This window comes from Lichenostomus cassidix, chromosome 1, assembly GCF_008360975.1.
Source record: "Lichenostomus cassidix isolate B80296 chromosome 1, HeHo_3.0, whole genome shotgun sequence".
In the NCBI taxonomy this organism is placed as follows: Eukaryota; Metazoa; Chordata; class Aves; order Passeriformes; family Meliphagidae; genus Lichenostomus; species Lichenostomus cassidix.
In genome coordinates, this window is record NC_139479.1 from 60,663,168 (window position 1) to 60,684,780 (window position 21,613).

A 21,613-nucleotide genomic window follows, 5' to 3' on the forward strand; every position below is an offset into this window, starting at 1 on the left:
GCCATCGCGGCCGGCCGCCCCTCCTGACGCACTTCTCTCCCCGTGCCGATGACGCCACTGCCACGCGACGCGGCGCGGCTCGCTGCGAGCCTCCCCCGGAAGCGCCGCCCCGCTCCCGGCGTTCCGCCGCGCTCCCGGCCCGTCCCGGCCCGTCCCGGCCCGGCCGCCCGTCCCGCCGCCGGCAGCATGCTGGAGCCGCCGCCCGCCGAGCCGCCGCCGGCGGGCAGGGACGTGCGGGACCGCCTCAGCCTCTGGGACCGCCGCCCGCAGCCCACCGCGCCGCTCAGCGACCGCCAGACCGACTCGGTGCTGGAGCTGAAGGCGGCGGCCGAAAACCCGCCCGTGCCTGCCGAGGTGAGGCGGCGGCGCTGCCCGGCCCCGCGGGGCTGAGGCGGCGGGTCCCCGAGGGCGGGCGGGCCGCGCTGCCACGTCGCCGGGCGGGCGGGGTGCGGGCGCTGCGGGCAGGGCGGGTGTGCCTGCGGGGCTCCGGGCGGGGGGATCAGCGCCGTGCCGCGCTCCGGATCGCGCCCGCCGCCCCGTCCCAGCCCGCCCCGTCCCTCGGCGGGGCTCGCTCCTCCGGCAGCCTTCCCGAGCAGCCTGCAGCCGCCCGCCCGGCTTGCAGGGGCTGGTTTGTGGGCAGCGGTGGGAGCTGTCTCTTGAGAATCCGCGGGCTTTCTCTGCCTGCCCTCGCTGCTTCCCGCAGTCCAACAGCATTCGTCCTCTTGAAGTTGTGAGGTTTAGCAGTAGAGTTCATTCTTTTGCTCCTTTTAACTTGATCCTTGGCAATGCGTAGTTGCTGGCGCCGATGTTATTTCCTGGTACGACTTGCAGACTCTCGAACGAGCTGTGGAAAGCCAGAAATAGTGATAAAAAGCTTAATGGTTTGTCAGCACCGTAGAGGACATGGTCTCCCACTCAGATATGAAATTCCAAGCTCTGACAAGGTGATTATTTATGAATGCTCCCTTGTCTACAAAGGGTGGTGGAACAGAATATTTGCATTCCCTATCTGCACTTTTCAGGAGAGGGTTTGTATTTGAACAGGGTGCCAGTGCAAGAGATAATGCCATAAAATCAACAAAGTTTGCTCTCAGCAACTGTCTGAAAGCTCAGAACTGCAAAAGGGAGTGTGTAAAGCAATTCCTTTCCCAAATGCACCTGTTTAATTTAATCCTTCCTGCTTTCCTTCTTTTGTGTAAGCAGTATGCAAAAAGTAAATACTGGCATGCATCCAAAATGATTGTAGAAGGGTGTCCTGCTATCAGAGGATGTTCTTAAGGATCTAAACCAGCTTTGCAACAAGGCAGGTGCTGTATTTGCCAGTCAGGACAATAGCAATGCCAAGACATTGAGTTCTTCAGGGAGTTGGGAGAGTGGTGTCTCAGCTGCCCTGAAACAGCGGGCTCTGCTGGATTCACCTTTCCCTCCATATGAGACATGAGAGAAACCCTGGCTCCCCTTGTAGGGTCAGCACTGTTTTGTGGGGCAGGGCAGAGAGGTGTGTGGAAGTTGGACAATGCATGGGGTTTTTGTCAAGTAGTTGAAATCGTGGTGGTTCTTTCTTTGCCAGACTAGTATGACCAGGCAGAGAATATTTTACTAAGAGAGTTATTTTCTAGAGAGATACCAATTTGTAGTTAAGTTAATTTGTACCCTACTGATGTTCTCAGAAAACATAAAATTCATAATAATTTAATTAAAGAGGATATTATGTTAGTTAAGTGTACATAACAATTTTTTTTCTTGGATGAATTTCTTCCATATAGGCTAATTAATAGTCTTCAGTCATGCTTGAATACAGTTTATCTCAAGTTAATTTTTTCCATACTTTTCTTGCCCAGTCAAAATAATTGTGGCTAAAAAATAATTAGTGTCCAGAAGAGCTATTCCCTGTCTTCTGAATAAATTATGACAATGTTAAGTCTTGAATTTCCCTTGAATATCTGGCAAAAAAAATCTGACAGTTCCTAGGTGGTGTTTCTAAATGCATAGATGCTGTAGTTGTTGACATACTGGTTGGACTCAGTGATCTGAGAGGTCTTTTGTAAACTGGATGATTCTGTGATTATCATATTGATAGATAAAATGTTCATTGCATTTGTTGCTTCAACAGCAGATGCCTGTAATTTTCTTATTTTATTTCTTTGGATTGCTTTACAGTTGAGCTGCACATACTAATTCTCAGTGAGTTATCTAACCAAGGTTTTGGTGTTTTGTGAGCAGCTTCCAATTGAGGACTTGTGCAGCCTGACATCCCAGTCACTGCCTGTTATGCTGGCAGCTGCGGTGCCAGAATCCACAGAGGATGTCCTTTTGAAGGGATTTGCAGCACTGGGGATGGAGGATGAAAGAATTGAAACAGCACAGCAGGTAAGTGATACTGAATAACCTCCAAGATTCATTGATCTGTTGAGAATTCTGTTAGCTTCTGTGCATCTTGCCTCGCTTTTGGTGGGTTTGCTAAACATTTTGGGCCGTTTTCAAGATGCATAAGGGGGAATTTGGGGGGAAAAAAAAGTCTTAAGTGACAGGTACTTTTTCCATTTGGAATGGAGTCTAATGTGAGAATAAGGCACCCCTTCAGTAAAGTGGTGTTGCTCTTAATGTAGAAGAATCCCCACTTTCTGATGTGATACCCTTATTCTTGTGCAAATAAAGCCAGATGAAATTCAGTCTTTCTCATTTTAACTTAGTGGGGGAATAGAACAGAATGTTTCAGTTGGAAGAGATCTACAGTGGGGAATTTGTTTCCTAGACTGATAATTGAATTCTGAAACAGCTCTGTTTTTAACAAAAGCTCATCTTCATTTCACAGATTATAGATTTGATTTTTTAAAAATTGATTGCATGTGATATCTCTATTGTTCACACCATAAAATCTCTTCTAGTTCTTCTCCTGGTTTGCTCAGGTGCAAACACAGATGGATCAAGATGAAGGTGCCAAGTATAGGTATGTGTTCTTCCTCAGTTCCTTTCACTATGAGCAGTTCCACCCTTGAAGGACTTCATCTTGTCCATTAATGTTAACACATGTTCACATTCAGCTGGTGGGAGTGTGGGAATGTGTTGGAGCAGCTGAAGCTTTCCAAGGCTGTGTGCCTCCCTCCCATCCCAATGACCATTGCCCAGATGGCAGAGCAGTTAAAGGAAACACAGATTTCCTTCTGAGCTGTGCAGTATATTTAGACAGCTGGAAATCAGTTTTGCTTATAGACAGGGCTGCAGACAAAGGCAATCTAAGAGTTCTCCTGTGCTTTTCCAATTGCTGCTGCTATTGTAATGGCATCCTCTGATGGCGAGACTGTGTAAGAAGATGTGGCTAGTGGTCGTTTCTGTTCCCATCGTTTGGCTCACCAGTGACTATGGCTGTGATTCTGGATCTGCATTCCCTGCATTCCTTGACACTTTGCTTAACTCCAGTTTTGAGTCTTGCCGTTCTCATCTATTTTTGTCTAACTTATTTTCCCGTCAGGCTCAGAAGAACCCCTTCCCACTGACTTTCACAGTTACTTCTTTACATTCTGAAGTACAGCTGAATGGCTTAGCTAAATCTGCTGGTGGCTTTTATGGAAACTGGCTTGTTTTGAGACTTCACAAACTTCACAAACGCAAAGAGATGCTGCACTATTCCCTCTTCTGTTTTTCCTCTGCTTTTCTTTGGGCTGTTTCTTCTTCTTTTGCTCTGATGTTAGAGGACATGTGACTTTTTGTAAAAGCAGATGGTTAGGCATATAGTGAGCCCATGACCTGATAATTAAGAGCCTAAAAGGCGTAGCAGGCTTGCATTCTGTCATTTGACATGTTCATGATAGTGCACACTGGTGCTTAAATGTGCCATGGATGCACAGTGGTTTGCAGGATGGTCAATATTAACTGTCTGCAGGAGGCCAAAGGTGTAGGAGAAAGATAAGTAAGTTCTTTGCTTGTTGCACATGGATACAGAGAATTGTTTCACTTGCAGCTTTGTAAGTAGTAAAGTAGAACTCAGAATTTTTAGCTGAAATCCAAGACTAACTAAATTTTAATGATGCTTTGGAATGCTTGACATAATAGCCATCATTTAGAATTTTTGTCTTCACTGAGCCTTAGACAAATTTGGTGACATTAGATATCAGATCTATTTCAATCCTCACAGTAAATTTAGAATCTTCCAGGTAGTTTCAACTACTTTAGGAAAGAAAAAGTAATTTCTAAATGGAAACTGAAAATTGTATAGAAGGGACCCAAATTACCCCCCTGTTGGGAGCAAGGCTGGTAGAATTTGGCTGCTTGCAGTAGTCACTGTGTTTGTGCTCCCCATGTAGACAGATTCACGTGCTCCAGACCAGCTGTGGTGCAAGCTGCTGCTTTCTAGGTAGGCTTGCTGTAAGGAATGTCAGGGAAATTGAGTGGCTATTCCAGACCCTTCAGCTCTGTTATTTCATGTCATGAAACATCTGCTTACTGTGCTCTCTTGCTTGGTGCAAGTGATCTTTTATTCCTAGAGAGAGAAAGGTGGCAGCAGTGTCCCTGCAGGCGGCTGAATTTGCAAATACAGAAAGGGAAGTTTTACTTCTGTTATCTGTTGATTCTCTTTTTCTAGACAGATGAGGGATTACTTGTCTGGCTTTCAGGAGCAGTGTGATGCTATCTTGAGTGATGTGAATAGTGCCCTTCAGCACCTGGAGTCACTGCAAAAACAGTATCTTTTTGTGTCCACAAAGACAGGAACGCTGCATGAGGCCTGTGAACAGCTTTTGAAAGAGCAGGTAATCTTTGATGGGAGGATTACTGGGAACTGCTAAGACATCTTAAACAAAAGTTGCTTTTTCTTGGGCTGGGAGAATGTGTGAGCTGTGGTAACGATCACTCCATTTGCTTTGGGCCTCATTTTTTGGGTGAGTTTCACCTACAAATCGGGTGTCAGGCTCTGCAGTAAAATGTTCAGTATGTGTCAGTATATGCTTTAATGAAGAAAACTAGCTGAGGGCAGCTTTTGTAACTGATGCCTGACAAGTGCAAACTGTACTGAAATTAATAATTCATATCTCCTGCAGAAGTATTTTGAGCTGGTTACTGCAAGAAGAAAGATCTGTGAGGTTGCGAGCTTATTTCCCAGATACTTTCTTTTTCCTCATGAACTGCTACAACAGTGATACAATGAACTTTTTTTTTAGTCAGACTGGGATAAGGGAGAACTTTTTAAGACTCTAGTCCTGAAATAGAGGATTACTACAATTCTCCATAATACTGATGGAAGCACTGCTGTTTGTATGCCACATTGTCTGTGGGATGATGACAAATCTGTAGAATATATTATTTTAAATACACTACTGAAAATAATGTGTCAGTCTCTGGTAAGAGAGAGCAAGAGAGCGCTGCTGTATTACACATTTTTTGTTGTATTTAATTACTTGCAAGTTACTTGGAGTTATTTTACACACCTACATATATATGTATATATATATATATATATTTAAGCTGCTTGCTAGGTTGATGATTTTCTTTTATTTATTGTTTTTTTAATAGTCAGAACTTGTTGACCTGGCTGAAAACATCCAACAGAAACTTTCTTACTTTAATGAGCTGGAAAACATCAACACTGTAAGTATTATTTCATTGTTAATAGTCTTAGAAAATGAAAGTGTAGCAGTCTTTTGAACTTTGTCACCAACAGTAATGTACTTAGGTTCCTTACAATGATGCCTTGTCTTGTTTTCCAAAGAAACTGAATTCCCCTACGCTGTCCGTGAACAGTGAAGGATTCATTCCCATGCTGGCTAAGCTTGATGATTGTATTGCCTATATTTCATCACATGTAAGTAATTCTGAATTAATTTTAGGTAAATTGTAAAAACTATATGTTCATGTTTTTTAAGGTTTTTTTTTCCTATAAAAAGTTTTCTCTGCCAAATTCAGGAAGAAGTCAAGAATGGTGGTTTATAAACTTAAAAGTTTTATTGAATATACTTGTTATTCTGCCTGATTTTTATAAAAGACTGCTTTTAGTTTGTACAAGCTGGCATTTTTAGCTAGTTATATGAGTATTTTAAGTTTTGATAAATTTTTGGCTCTTACTGTTTCTATTTAAAACTGATTTTTTTCCCTTTCTTTCAGCCAAATTTTAAAGACTATCCTGTATATTTGACTAAGTTTAAACAATGCCTTTCTAAAGCTATGCACCTTATCAAGACATACACTGTGAATACACTACAGAACCTCACAAGCCAGTTAATGAAAAGGGTAAGGTGAATCACTAAGTGGGAAGTCAAGCTGTACTGAAATGTCTGTTATAACATCAAACAGTTCTCTTTTTATTTTTTAGAGGGTGGGATGTGTCAGCAGGTTTTTGTGAAAATAGGTCAGTGCTATGGTGTTTGTGTAGGTTGTTGAAATCTCAGCCAAGTATGAGAGAGTCCTAGTGATACAGAAGATTTAAAAGTAGTAATAATTAAGAAATTGTGGAAATGGAAGAAAGCGAAGTCGGTGAATTGAAACAGGTGAGCAGTAAGCTGGTGAAAGCCAGGGATGGGTAAAGGATTGTGTTAGAGATGCCACATGGCCAGACAGTTTGCTTTCCTGAACAGTGTGTGCATTGGAGCTCTGAACTGGTTGTTGGTCTGTTGCCAAATGGGAAAGGTGCACAAGGGAAATAGAGGTACTGTGGTGTTTTGTTTTGGAGATGGATTGCTTTGGAGGTAGAAGGAGATTGCAGGGAATACTTGAAGAAAGTGTACAGGGGATGGGTGTTAAAGGATGGTAATTGTTAAAGCACAACTCTGAGTTCATGCCATGATGATTTCAATATTACATTCCAGTAAGTATTCTTGTGTACTCTTGGTCATCTAAGTATTTCATTTATTCTGCAGTGGTTTGTGTAGCTGCAGGTGAGAACTTTGACAGGTTCATATTATTTTTGGCAGTATTTTTTTGTTTCATTTTAAGATGTTGACAGCAATGCTAGAGTGTCCCAGGGAAGAGTTAGGTGTTTCCTGCCCCTCACTCCAATGAGATTTAGACACAAATCCGAGCAGGGAGGTTTTTGGTCTCATTAAAATGTTGATAGTCTCGTGCTGCAGTATTATGGCAGAGCAGAAAGGAGAGGGAAATGTCTCTTTCTACACACTTTGATTTTTTTGTCCAAATAATTGTTGTGTACCTTCTGCTCAGTTTTATTCAGGCAAAGTTGGTGTCTTGAGTGATAACCAGTGAAACTGAAAGATGCTTGAATTGAGAACTGGCACACCTAAAAGAAGGAAATTTTAGACAGTGTACACAGAAACTTGTGACAGGGCACTCCTGGAGTGAAGATCTTGTTTAAGTGACATTGAACATTTTTTGTGTTTGGTACAAAACTAGGCTTTATTAAAAAAAAGGTATTGTAGCTTGGTTTGATGCCAGTGGATTACCCTGATTGGGCTGAATTTAAACAAAATTGAACATCTCTGATGATAAGCATGTCTACAGAAAGAAGTGTGTAACTTAATTTCTGGATTTGAATTGCTGCTTAGGAGTTTTAAGTCAGGAAGGATACTTGTTTTAGGAGTTGGATGACCTTTTCCTTCCCATGTACATGGGGGTTTTGTGGATATTTTGCGTACTTTGAAACATCAGATGGCTTCTGTCACTAGAAGTGCAGTACTGGCTCAGTGTTTTTTTAGTTCTGATCAAGTGTTGAGTTTTGCTACTGCAGCAGAACAAAAGGCATTGTCAGGAGTGGAAAGAGACTGATGAGATCTGGATATTCTTTGATGATACACACGTGTGAGTGGAGGTTTGGATCTGTGTTTATAGAAGGATGATCAGGTTGCTCACAGGTGTGAAAGCAGGAGGTGGGGATGGTGGAGTTTTCCTATCCCCATCATGTTTCTAAAGAAGGCCATCTCTCTGTCATCAGTAGGGATAAGGGGAAAAAAGCTTGGTGTATAAATTTGGTCTCTACTCTGCTTTGGTAGTGCTAGAATTTGTCTAATTTCGAGCTGTCTGCCCATCTGGGCTGGATAGCTGCAGCGAGCTTCCTCAAGACTTGATATTCCACTTGGAGCTTGAATATAAGCTGCAGCTTAACTCCTCTGCCTTGGGACTGGCAGATAAAAGGGAAATTTGTTCCATTTTAGTACTACAGATTAAGGACCAACAATCAGTACTACTCTGGCAGGTCCAGAGAAAATTGTTGACTCTAATAGAGAATGTCATAATGACTGAAAATGTTCCTTTTTCTGTAGAGGCTGTTAGATGAAACTTTTGGTTTGGGTTTTGTTCTTCTGTCTGACTTTGAGTTCTGAAACCATAATGTCTTTATTGGTGGGAAGTGGCAAAGAGCTGTTGCACTGGAAGCATAAGCATAAAGAACCAATACCGTTTTAGATCCTAATTATCTTAGCTATTATACACTAGAAGCCAAATACAGTATTTTGGTTTTTACCTAATTACTCATCTTTTCTTTCAGGATCCTTCAGCTGTGCCAAATTCTGACAATGCCTTCACGCTGTTTTATGTGAAATTCAGAGCAGCTGCTCCCAAAGTCAGAGTAAGTAGGCTGGTAACTAAATACTTTTTAAAAGGAAGTTGTGAAAATGGGGTTTGAATTTATTAGTGTGAATGTAAGGATTGCCTATTGTGCAAGTGTGAATGTCCAAAGATTGCATATTGTATTCATGGAAAAATACTGCAAACTATTTTCCAATTATTACAAAAAAGTAATTTACTGATAATACTTTTCTCTCTTTTTCTCTTGATTAGACTCTTATTGAACAAGTAGAGCAAAGATCTGAAAAAATGCCAGAGTGAGTATGTCAACATAATTTATCTTCAACAGTTTTAAGTTTTGAAAATATTTACTTTTGTCTAAGTACTGTTGAACACATTATTTGTTTAAAAGAAAGTTTTAAAAATTGAAATTATATAGACCTAAAGAGGGTATTAGAATGCATTTTATGTGTGCCAGAAAATGATCTTCAGGACTCAGTTACTGTTTTGATTTCTTGGTTAGGTATCAACAAGTTCTCAATGAAATCCATCAATGTTACCTCGACCAGCGGGAGCTTTTGCTTGGTCCAAGTATCGCTAGCACTGTTACAGAATTAACCAGTCAGAATAACAGAGATCATTGTGCTCTGGTAGGTAAAGCAGTCATGTGTTGTGTGGGTTTTGTTACGTTTTAATCCCCTCTCCTCCAGGTAAAATTAATTTACTTAATTCAGTCATTTGTATGCAGAATTGTTACTGTTGTCTGTGGGTTTGAATCATTAACGTTTTACTAATATTTTCGAGCCATACGTGTTTTGTTCCTATAAAAACCACCCTGTTACAGACCTCATAAAGGGGGAAGGATAAAAAAACCCCATAAATTGTGGTTACTTAAATTTCAGAAACAAAAAAGGGACTGAAGTTGTAGAGTGAGCTTTTATGTGGCTAGTAACATCTTTTCAGTCCATAATCTTAGAGTTCTTCTCATTAATTTTGAATTTTACAAAGCTTCAGTTTAATCATAGCTGTAATAATCACAACACAATATATAATGCACAGCAATATTACCTGTAATACCTCTTGTGATACTGATGCAAGGAAAATAATATAATAATTGAGTATTTGTATTTCTGTGAATATAGGTACGAAGTGGTTGTGCCTTTATGGTCCATGTATGCCAGGATGAACACCAGCTTTACAATGAGTTCTTCACGAAACCAACACCAAAACTGGAGTAGGTGGTACATGCTGGTTTTGTTTTACTGCATGTTGTTTTTATTATGTTGTGATGTAGCAGACAATATTATATGGCAAATAGGGCTGTGTTCAAGGAGTTTAGTAAGAGCTAGCAAGATGAAAAAACAATCACTTTATGCATCAGAATTTACATTCTTTTGTTGCCTTTTTCTTCAAGCAAAGCTGATAGTTCCTGTTCCCCATAAATAATTGTTGCAAATGCTCTGTAGATAGTCTGAAAGAGATAAAGATGCTTAGGTACTTAGAAAATAGTTACAGAAGTCTACAGCTCTCAGATGTTTTTGTACAGCCTCTTTTGCACAACCTGTTGCACAAGTGCTTTCATTTGCTTCAGTCTGAAATGAGGCTGATGAACTCCAGCTATTTTTCCTGAAGGATTTAATGAGCTGCCCTACTTGTCAAGGAATATTTGCATGTTGCCTGTGTTTGGGCTGAACAGAATGCAAGGGTAGTGGATGCCTGACAAGAACAGTGTCTCTATCTCCTCTGCCTAAACATGAAAGAGGGACAGGTTGTTGCTTCACGGAGTAACTGCATTGTAAAAGTATTGTTAAGTTTTTTTCAACAGACTTGTAATAGTAAAACAATTGAATAGATTATGCCACTTCTCCAGTTTTCTGGTATGTTTTAGTAATGATACTTAATTTCAAAATTTGGATAGGTCATGTTGCCTTGCTATAAAGTTCATAAATAGAGTGTATTCCTATTAATGTAACCGAGACACTTGTTTTGAGTGTTGTAATGTCTTAAATCAAGTGCAGCTTGAGTCAAACAAGTGTAACCTATAAAAAAGACTGCCCACTACCCTCCCCATCCTTCAAAGCTAAAGGAAAACTAAAACTGCCTCAACTAGAAATAAGCCACAATGCCAGAGTAGTCCCAGTCTTTTCTGAGAAATTGTGGCCTTGTGTGGGGCATGCTCAGATTTTGAGGTGACCTATAAATTTGCTTAAGAACCAGTTTACCTATCTCAGTCCAAATCCTGGAGCAAACATCCCTAACTGAAATCAGTGTAAAATGTTCAGCCAGGAATTTGGTCACTAGTGCTATTCACACCAAGAATGAGATCAGACTTTGGATTTTAAGTTTTGATGGAAGGTAGTTACCTCATTTCCTAAGAACTTACTTCCCTTTTTTTGCCTACATCTAAATAAAATATTTTAAGAAAAAGGTTTCAGATAGTAACTACTTTTTAAGGTTTCTCTTAGCATAATACATAGCCTCATTTTCCTTCCTGCAGTGCTAAGGTGCTATGAAGACATTACAGCCAGGTGTCTATGTACAGATTAAAAAGTTTACCAAAATTCGAGCCAAGAATAGAGATCTGAGATTGAGTGTTCTATTTACTAATAAGGCTGGTGGAACTTTATTTTTTGTTTCTACTTTTAACATGGAAAGTTACTCTTTTACCAATTTACTTATAGTTATATAGGTTGCAAAGGAAGAGGCATTCAAAATGTTTCTTCTAAGTATTCTTTCATGAGCATTTTTGTTTCATCGATGAGGAACTGAAGTGTCCTTGTCCTGTTGACAGACATTCTTCATGAATTAGAAAAAAATGGTGCAATAAACTCAGTATCTTAATCACACTGTGATTACTTCAGTGTTCTTGGTGTTTATATTTCCAAGTCTAACTGGGAAATTACTTGAATTTTCAGCTACTGGCAATAGCATTGGTGCCTAATCTGTAATTAGTGAAGGGAGCATTGAGAATGGCAAAAATGTCTAGAGTGACTGCTGTTGGTGTCTTAACCAAGATATGCATCACTTTGAACATGAAAGAAAAAAATAAATTGAAGTGGGATTTCTGGTGTGTCACTGCATTGATATAATAACTTCAGTTCAATTGGAAAGTGTGCTCTGAGATGTTAGTAGCTGTTGCAGAAAACATTACCAAGCTTCTTGTCCTGTGTCCCTCTTTGTGTGCTCCTGGTTTCAATACTTTGTTGAGTACTTGGAATCAGATCAGCCTTTTCTTGACTGGAAATTGTTGTTATGATTCTGAGCTCAGCAGGAACATTTTTTCACACCAAAGCCAAGTAAACTAGTTTGCAGCATGTTCCCTTTCTGAGAGGTTGAGTTGTTGATTGGTGTGTGTAGGTTTTTTGTTTGTTTATTTGGGGTTTTAAAATTTTATTTTAAAGTTTATTAAAAACTGTAACACCATTTTAAAGCAGTTGGTATGCCACATCTTTTAAAAGGAAAACTTTTCCTACTTGATGGGAAATAATGGGTTTATGTTTTAAACAGTCTTGTCTAAGTCTTCTATGGCACGTGTTTTCTCACCCTCCTTTCAAAAATCTTTGCCACAAAATAATCTATGTTTGTGATAAAATTTTCTTTTGCTTTTGGGGGATCCTGAAAGTATTTTGCTTTGTTTTATTTTTCGTAGTGAACTCTTGGAGAAATTGTGTCTTTCATTGTATGATGTCCTGAGGCCAATGATCATCCATGTCATTCACTTAGAGACGCTTTCTGAACTCTGTGGGATTCTCAAAAATGAGATGCTTGAGGATCATGTACAGAACAATGGTAACTCTTAGATGGAGGATGATTGTTTTTAAGTGTCTTCTTAACTGATAAAATTATTTAATTGCATAGTCAAAAAAATTCTAGATGCTTCTTTCTTTCCAGTGGATCTTAACCTTACCCCATCTTTGACATGTTTGTGTAAATTGAATTATGCTTTTTCTTTTATAGTGAAGGTCTGTATTAATGGGTCTGTGCATAGCTTCATTTAAAGTAATGTACTGATGTTAGTAATGTTTTCTCTAGACTGTACAATTGCAAGCAACCATCCATCCAGTGCATATGTATGCACCAGGATTGATTTAAATTAACTTTTCAAATGAACAAATTGCATCACTTGGACCTGCTAATGCATCATCCATATAGAGCTTTCTGCATAATGACGATAAAACAAAGGAATACAAAGTGATTTTTTTTTTTCAATTCTCCTTAATGTCATGTTTTCCAGACTAGAAATTGTAACTTCAGCAGAGGAGTTAAGTAGCAGTGTAGATTTTGGAGTTTTGTTAAGTATGCAGAGCTCAAAGTCTCCTAGGAGTGAGCTGGCCTGATGTCTCATTTCCTTAGTGTGACCACTGCATAATGGAATCCTTTCACAGCCTTTATTGCACCAGGTGATAAACAGAAATTATACTTGGTGGCTGGTATATCACAGAGTGTAGCTCTTTGTCGCTGAAGCTGTGCCAATAATCATGAAGAATTGTTTGCTTTCCTGGAAGTGTAATTGTAACACTGTTGGGAATGAGCAGAAACTTGCTGACTTCGTCTTTTGGCTTATTATAAGAAGTGTCTTCCTACTACTTAAATTTAGGCTGATACAATAGTTCTGGATGTGAGCTGCTTTGGTTCATCTGTTTTTATCAACTCCCAACAGTCACACCATGGGAACTGGCTGTGATAGAACCAAAGCCACCTTGCTTTGTTGTTCCCACCAACATTCCACTTAATGTACCCAGGTCTCAACTAATTAGAACACTTAATTCTAACAAGGCATCTGATGTCATCTGTGGGAAGTTGCATTTTCATAGTCTAATGAAAATCTGGGGAGCTGAAGCAACTGCAGCATGGAGTTAAGTAAATTCCTTGTTTGTCATAAATTTGTGTGCAAGCCACTGTTCCAAAAATAGCCTGACTGTCTGCAACAAGCCAGGTTTTTGTGGTTCTATCTGTGATTCTTCAAACTTGTGTTTCTATAAGCTTGTTTTGTAATTAACAGGTTTGTGCCTTTTCTTCCCTTTGTCAGCTGAACAACTGGGTGCATTTGCAGCTGGTGTAAAGCAGATGTTGGAAGATGTACAGGAGCGCCTTGTCTATAGGACACATATTTACATTCAGACTGACATCACTGGCTACAAGCCTGCACCGGGTGATCTTGCCTATCCTGACAAGTTGGAAATGATGGAGGTACAGCCTCAGCTTTTGCATTGTCCTTCGTTGGTGTTCTTTTTATGTGCTGTCTATGCAATTGTGCAGTACAGTGCTTTGCAGCTTGGGTTTTCCAGTTCTTAGGTGTGTTTAGTGTTACTGCCATTTTTAAATTGACACCTGCTGGTTAAATTATGATCCTAGACTAGATGTCAAAGAAGTAGATGTCAAACTTAGTGACACTGGCTATCGTTCTCACAGTTAACAGTTTTATCAAAACTTGAAGCTTCTGAATTTTTAGTTACATTCATAAGTAGTACGTATTAGCCAAGGTATTTTCTAGTTGAGTTGGAATTGAAGAGAAGCTTTAGGCAGTCCCAGTTGGTTACAAATTTGTTTTCAGAATTACTGGTCAACTAGCTTTTGGTAGGCATGTGTGTACCCTGTGCTCAGGCAGTGTAGAGGAGACTTGCTTTGGATAATTTAACATGTTAGCAATGGCTTCCAGTAGCCTTTTTCCAATTCTTGTCAGTGTTGGCCATTTTTTCAGTCATTCCAAGTCCTTTGAGTCAATGTTCCTGTTGAAATGGATCAAACTAATTCTACTTACTTTAAAAGGGTAATGCTATATTGATGAAAGTTTCAGAATGAAACAACTCAAATAAACAGCCAATGAGAAATCTGAAATGAGTTTTTGACTAGAACAAGCTGCGTTTGATATGCATTTGATATGCAACTGCATGAACACTGCATGGAAGCAGTAAAGCATAGTAAAGATCCCTCCTCCAAGTAACTATTGCCATTCACTTCATAGTGGGAGGCCTGAGCTGTCAAAGGATTGAGGTGGCTGAGAATGGCCATTCCAATATGAACTAGCAAGATCCCAATTTTATTGCAGTATTCTGCTTTCCATCTAGCTGCCAGAATACCTGGTGGCACTTAGAAAACTGTAGGACTTACTTTGCAGCTGACCACTTTGTAGAGAAGCTGCTGTTTGACTTCAGAATCAGAACATTACTTATGTAAAACACTAAAGCTTTATATCTATTTATCCTGTCTATGTTGCTCTCTCTGTCTACCTACCCACCTAGCTAGCTATCTAAAATATGTATATTTTGTTGTGGGCTGAAAGAAATCAACATTGTGTAACTGTATCTTATTGTGCTCAATTCTTGCCTGCAAAGCAGACAAAACACTTGGTGAGAAACTTACCAATAGGGAACTCACATTGCTATGATATTGTCTTTATACACATCTAAAGCTTTTATTGTGCTACAGTGTGTACTTTGGCAGTTATGTGGGACATTCATAGGGTTTTAAACCCTGAACCTTAGTGAGTTTGTTGAGTGCATTCTCTTTGTACTGAAAGTTTAAGGACTAGTAAGCGTCTTTAGGCTAGTAATGCTGCTGCTTGGTCTGTATGAGGCCTTATTTTCTAACGAGGGTCCTGTGGCCCTTCAGTTAGGATGAGAAAGTTCATTCCAAACTGAGAAATTATGCTGCTCTTATGTCCTCATAAGACTCCAGTTTTTGCCTGGTTTGAGATTCATTTTGCTACTTGATTGCTTTTAAGCCTCAAAACCTTGCTATTTAGAGAGACCTTCTGTCTTAGTAAATGAATTATTAAAATGTTAAAAGCACAGGGCAGAAATGTGTCTTGTGCTGTTCTGCTCAAATATTAATGCAGTTCTTTGCCCATTCTTGCTGCTTCTTGTTGCTTTGAAGCAGACCAAGTAGTGGAAAAGGTTGAAGTGTGGAAATGTTGAGTAATGTTAGGGGAAGGCTTTTGGTTGAACTCCTGCAGGGAATAAACTAGAGAGTACTTTTGGGCCATCTGCACATATCGTTTATAGAAATAAAGCCGTCACAAAAATGATCTGTTTAAAATCCAAGTAAGTGTTGAACTGGGTTACCCTACTTTGAGCTTTTCTTTCTAGGTGGCTTTACAGGTCATTATTTAGAGATCAGTAAATACAGGCAAAATGGAAAGAACAGTGCTTCACGGAGATATGTATTTGTGAATCTTTATCGTATTGGAATTTCTGCTACTGTTCTGGAAACATCTGCCTATTTCTTCTAAATGTCTTTGAAACACTGGGAACTGAGTGTAGCTGATTCCTTTTACAATTCAGTTTGGTTTTCTGTGTTGTAACCAAAGCAGTGATATTAAAATATTATTGTGTATCTTTCTTTGCAGCAAATTGCACAGAGTTTAAAAGATGAACAGAAGAAACTGCCATCTGAAGCTTCATTTTCAGATGTCCGGCTAGAAGATCCCGAGTCCTGCAGCTTAGTTAAATCTGGTATGAAATACATCTCATATTGTCAAATTAATTCATAATGCTCATGGGATGTGAGCATTAACTTGAACCATCTGTGACAAACTTGCATGTATCTTGAAGGGTTATTTTCTTAGAGAAATTCACGAGAGATTTTGAGAACTTTTGTCTCAAAGTTCTTAGTTTTGTATTTTTTATAAGAAAGGGCTTAATCTTGCTCTTTTTGTGGCGTTTCTTTGTGCTTCCAGTGCAGTCCATTATGTGAAGCAACTGCTTTTGCAGCCAACAGCATCTGTTGTACTTTGTATAAAGCTGAGCTTTTGTTAGCCCTGCCATCAAGATGTGTGCTTGAGGATGCTTTTGTTTGTAAGCTGTGCTAAGATGAGAAAGGTGATTTGGTGTGTCAGGCATGTCTCTTAAATTTTAGGTATTTACAATAATTCAGAATTTAGTCACATTTTAAACATGTGATTCACGTGTCTGTAAATCACAGTAAACTGGAATAAAATTCCATAAAATGTGGCTGTTCTGATGCCAGTCATGAGTGTTACAAATTTTAAATTATTGTCAAAGACCCATGAAGAATTTCTCCTTTTATTTCATCATTGTTCAGAATGGTGCAGCATTATTTTTCCCAGCAGCATCTTTCTCAGCTCCTGATCAGTCCTTTCTTATATTCTTTTTGATTACATGGTAGTTTCTTGCTTTTGGTTTGGTGGAGGTGTTTCTAGCTGGACTCCACAAATCCCAAAGAGAATGGACTTCACTGTACTTCACCCCAGGTGAAATTTGGGAGTCCTGTAAATCTCACCTGCACTCAGGAAATGGAAGGAACCTGTATGGTATGATTTGAAGTATGTGTCTGAGATAATTGGGATTATTTGCCCTTCAAAGGTTCCTCTCCCATTTCAGTACCTGCAGGAGTAGCTGAAGTGACTAATAAATAGGCTAGGAACCTCAAACTGATACCTTAAGATTTTACAAGCTTTCTAATTACTGTGACAAAAAATTTATAGTTGCAAAAGGTAGAAAGATATTACTGGATTGTTTCAGACGATTTCTGCACTGATCACCTGAACACAAGTGCTTTTTCCATCACTAGGTGAAACAATAAAAATTTTCGTTATTTGTTGATGGTTGGTATTTGAAATCAGAGTTCTGATGCTGTTGACTCAGCTGTTTCCCAGCTTGATTTAAGGATAAAATGAAAACAGGCTTCTGTCTGTCCAGTGTTGTGAAAATCCATTTTGAGCATACAGAATTATTATGAAGGTTACCCAGGAGGAGCACTTTTTTATGTTTACAACAATGTCATGACAAAATTTGTTTTGCTTTTATTTTTACAGTTATTAAAATTATGTTTAAACCCTATATTTTCTGCAACTGTTTAATCCATGTAGGATTATTCCCAGCAGAAAGGAAAGCATGAAAAAACATTAATAGAATGTTTTTTTCCTTTTTTTCCTAAGCATTTCCTGTAATTCCATGATCTCTAACCCTTTCTTTTCCTCTTTTCTCCTGTGCTATTTTTTTTTTCAGTAAGTTTGAGCATTTCAGATGTTTAGCTGAGTGGGAGGTGCATGTCATTGGAGACATGCCTGTAAAACGAACTCATTAAAAAAGGTCGAGCTGAGCCACCCCTAAAAGCAAAATCATGTTTGTGCTCTATTCACATCAGAAGTCTAGTACTGATCTGCTCAGAAGGGAAAAAAGAAATTAACCTGTTTGGGTAAAATAAAATGTCTTATTTCTGTGTAGAGAGTATAAAATGCAGTCAATATTACAGTCTCCTTTGGATGAAAGAACAGATGGGCAAGTTTTTCATGTGTGTATTTTGTTTTTAAACAGGTTCAGCTGAATCCCTTAATCCCAGGCACCAGACCACGATTTCACCAGCAGATCTGCATGGAATGTGGTACCCTACTGTCAGAAGGACTCTAGTGTGTCTCTCCAAACTGTACAGATGTATAGATGTATGCAAAAATTTCTTTATCTAATTTTTTAGGTGAAGTTATAAAGTGTGTGAAGCACCATGTCTAAATACTTTAATATGAATTAGAAATGGACCATTACTGTCCTCTTAACCTCTTAGTCTTTCTGGTGCTATCTTTATATAAAACAAGTGAACTGACAAATTTAGGTCATCATTTCCAAGACAGTTTTATATATTTGTAGAATTAGAAAAATGCCACTGATTTATACATCTATTGCTTTTGCTCTTACAGCAATAATTCAGTGTCTCGTGTTCAAGACATTGGTCTCACCAAGGTTGAGGAGTGAATAGGACAAGAAAGAATAGAAAGTTCTGGGTCAATTATAGAGAATGATTTTATTGTTGAAGTTACTGGGTGAATGTGTTTCTTTCTTTGTGCTTTGCAGGACATCAGATCTTAAAAGTGGTGACTCTACTGCTTCTACATTTTGGAAACGTTCTGAAAATTTTTTTGTGGCACATCTTTTTGTGTTCCAAAATGTAGGAGACATTTCTAAAGTTTAAGACAGTAGAAATCTTCCTGTCTAGCAGAAACAAAAACAATCTTTACTTAACACATATATTTTAAGACTCTCCCATTAGAATCTGTTTATGTCTTTCACCTAATAGCATATAAAGCTTATAAATCTATTGAGGAAACTAATGCGAGTGTTTTTGCTCTTCTGTATGTGTTGTATCTTTATTAGATACATTAATGGCATTCAAAATATCTTTGGTTGGTGTAATGTGAAACTCCTGCCAAGATGCTATTGCTGAAAAAGAAGCTGGAAAATACTAATGCTTTATTGCTTAAAATATAAATCCCATTAAAGATAGATGAGTATTTGTCCTTGTTTTCAGCTGGACCTTTGTAAATGAGATAATTTCTGGGCTGTTTGCAAGGCTCATTTATAATGTGTTTGCACAGAGGTTAATTTAGTTTTCCCCTGAGATACTGTAGCAGAACTGGTACCCCTTGCCTGCACCCTGTAGATAGGGAAGGCATGAATGGAGTGGTGCTAGCAAGTCTTGGGGCACTCAGGGCTGTGATGTGCTCTGTTGCAGTGCTGGTGGGGGTGAGCTGTGCTCCTATGGCTGGCTCAGCCGTAGGATCTTGTTGCTGCAGCTTAAGGACTTGCTCCGTGTCCCCTGGGCCGTGGCAGCTGTCATATTTGTTTACTAAGCTGTCACAAATGTGAGGTAATTTGAGTCTGCCTGAGGTTAAGCTCACTCCAGTGATCTCGTGTCTATTGCAGATGTAGTTTGCACGCACAGGTAGTTGCCCTGACACGTGAAGAAGTGTCTGGTCAGGTTACCCAGCAAACACCTTCCATCCTGTTGGCTCTGGATGCGTGAGGTGTCACTGACCATGGCACTACCCAGGTGCCAGTTCAGAGCTGCAGGGTGAGCAGGGCATGCCTGTGGGTGCCTGCAGCCAGCTACCCACACAAGTGTCTGAGTGCTTGTAGCAACTTTTTGTATGAGAATGTTCCATCCTGTCTCACTGCATTTAGCCAACACGTTTGTATCTAGTTAATCTTTAGGTTTATATGCTGGTAAGCATGCTGTTCACAAACTGCAACTCTTAAATTCTGCGTAAGTTTTGGTAACACCTTTTTTGTTGTTCTAAATTCCTCTTCCCTGCAGAGGGCAGTGTTTCAGGGATTATCGCAAGAGGCCTTATCTGCCTGCATCCAGTCGTTGCTGGGAGCTGCTGATTCCATCAGCAAAAACAAGGTCAGAATCTGTGCTTTGGGTATGATTTCCACAGCCCCCACCCCTAGCCCCTTGTATATCTAAGGTCTTGAAGCAGAAGTTCAGAATTCTGCTAAAATCTTAGCCAAAGCATGTTGCTCTGCCCCCAGAGACTTCATGGATTTGCCAGTTCTTAGTTATGGTTAATGTATTGCAGACCAAAGGTAATGATTCACTTGCTAGCATGTCTGAAAAGGTGGAATACAGATCGTAGCAATTGCATTTAAAGGCTGCTCTAACTTATGGGAATTCAATGAACTGATGCCTAAAGAAAAATTCCTGCTTGAGGACTCTGCTCTCTGTATTTATTTTCACTGCTTGCTACTCTTTTCTTTTTCTCTGCCTCCACTTTTGAATTTTCAAAAATCTTTCTAACTTATATTCACTGGGAATAAGTTTTAAGTATTGTCTGCTCAGAACTGTATTATCAAAAGGTTTGATCTCATGTGTTGCTCAGAATTCATCGAGATTCATCAAGTCATTTTAACTTTAACTCTTAGTTTAAGCAGTGGGAGTAAACTTCCTTTTTTCCTGTCACAGTTCCTTTAAGTACTCTAGTAATTTGCTAATTCCTAACAGCCAGGAAGTGAATTTAAAGAAAGAAAAAAAAAGTCTTAGTAGGCTAAAACAGTTGGATTTTTATAAGCAGGAAATATTTAACAATGAAAAAAAATTTAGTTCTGATTGGAAATTAGATGTTTTGAAGTATTTCTTTTGAGTGTCCTTTGAAAAATATCTGTTAAACATAGTATCTTTAAGAAGAAATTGAAGCTATACTTCCCTTCAGCTTGAGCTGATAACTATTTCCTGTGTAACAGATTCAGAATTCTACAGTTAAATATCCATTCCAGCACTGTGTACTGGGCCAGCATTGACTTAAAAGTACTGCAGAGAATGAAACTTATCCTACAGTGAATCCTAAATAGGTTGGCCCAGAACTAGGATCTGTACCACTTTGTTCTTGATGCATGCTAATTTAACATTGTGTGGTGAAATCATGCATATAAGAATTAAAAAAAAAGCCAAACCCAAACAACTCAAGAAGCCCATTCCACCACTTATTTTTAGTGACATTTCTATTGTTGAAACTGCAGATTTAAATCTGATTTCTTCTTTACTGTTTTATTTAACATTATATCAAGGAACGTTCTCCTCCAACTTGTAAAAGCAATTTTGAATTCTTGAGTCCTCCTCCTTTTACCTCAATGAGCCATGAACTTCAAAGATTAAAACCAGCAGGCAGTATAAAGCATGTAACTAAAATAACAAGCAGTGCAAAACGGATCATCTCAGTGTTGTGAACTTGGCCTTCTTTTATTCTTTGTATCTTTGCTGTACTGTTTAGAAATTAACTAAGCCTTGTGTTTAATGACATGAGAAAAATGCCTTATAAGACCTTTGCTGAATAGCACAGTTAATCAAGGTTATTACAGGAACATTAACTTTTTTTAGTCATCCTAATGATGAAAACAAATTTAGAACCTCATGTTTTTCTACTATAAATTATATGAATTACATGAAATAATTCCTGTCTCTTAAAAAGAATAAATTTGTGTCTTTCAAATAATGGATACCTGTACTTAATGAGGACATTTAGTAATACGGCTGTGTTATCTAATTCTTCTAAGAAATGGGAATAAAGTCTGCTTCTGTAGTGCAGTGTATTAGGAATAGTACAGAAGTGGAATTTGTTGATCCCACAGTATAGTTAATGGCACTACAGACTAATGGTAAAAGCTTGTTAATGAATAAAAGGGGAAATGTTGAAACTTTGCTCTTCATTTCATTGTTTGTTTTTTTTTTTTTTTACATGTAATGCATGTTCTTTCTCTTGTGCTGTAGACCCAGGTTGATGGACAGCTTTTCTTAATAAAACACCTTTTGATTCTTCGTGAACAAATTGCACCTTTCCACACTGATTTCACCATTAAGGAAATTTCCCTGGACCTTAAGAAAACTAGAGGTACTAAACAGTTGCTGGCTACAGAATGGGATGGGATTGTCCTCC

At 39.1% G+C, this 21,613-nt stretch overlaps 1 protein-coding gene across 2 annotated transcripts in view; it reads left to right on the plus strand.

The window, feature by feature from the left end:
• The first annotated feature begins 89 nt into the window (after positions 1-89).
• The window catches only part of COG3 (component of oligomeric golgi complex 3), a 30,731-nt gene continuing 9,207 nt past the window's right edge, over positions 90-21,613 (plus strand). The window contains exons 1-17 of one of the 2 annotated variants that reach the window (XM_085059593.1): positions 90-354; positions 2,224-2,370; positions 2,889-2,950; positions 4,583-4,748; positions 5,509-5,583; positions 5,705-5,797; positions 6,097-6,222; positions 8,429-8,509; positions 8,722-8,765; positions 8,972-9,098; positions 9,591-9,682; positions 12,098-12,237; positions 13,478-13,638; positions 15,797-15,902; positions 17,727-17,851; positions 19,498-19,587; positions 21,448-21,568. In XM_085059593.1, the coding sequence (XP_084915719.1) occupies positions 187-354; positions 2,224-2,370; positions 2,889-2,950; positions 4,583-4,748; positions 5,509-5,583; positions 5,705-5,797; positions 6,097-6,222; positions 8,429-8,509; positions 8,722-8,765; positions 8,972-9,098; positions 9,591-9,682; positions 12,098-12,237; positions 13,478-13,638; positions 15,797-15,902; positions 17,727-17,851; positions 19,498-19,587; positions 21,448-21,568 (1,924 nt within the window). In that variant the 5' untranslated portion in view covers positions 90-186. Of the gene's footprint in view, positions 355-770; positions 945-2,223; positions 2,371-2,888; positions 2,951-4,582; positions 4,749-5,508; positions 5,584-5,704; positions 5,798-6,096; positions 6,223-8,428; positions 8,510-8,721; positions 8,766-8,971; positions 9,099-9,590; positions 9,683-12,097; positions 12,238-13,477; positions 13,639-15,796; positions 15,903-17,726; positions 17,852-19,497; positions 19,588-21,447; positions 21,569-21,613 lie in introns of those variants that run through there. The other variant, XM_085059601.1, reaches the window with a different exon arrangement.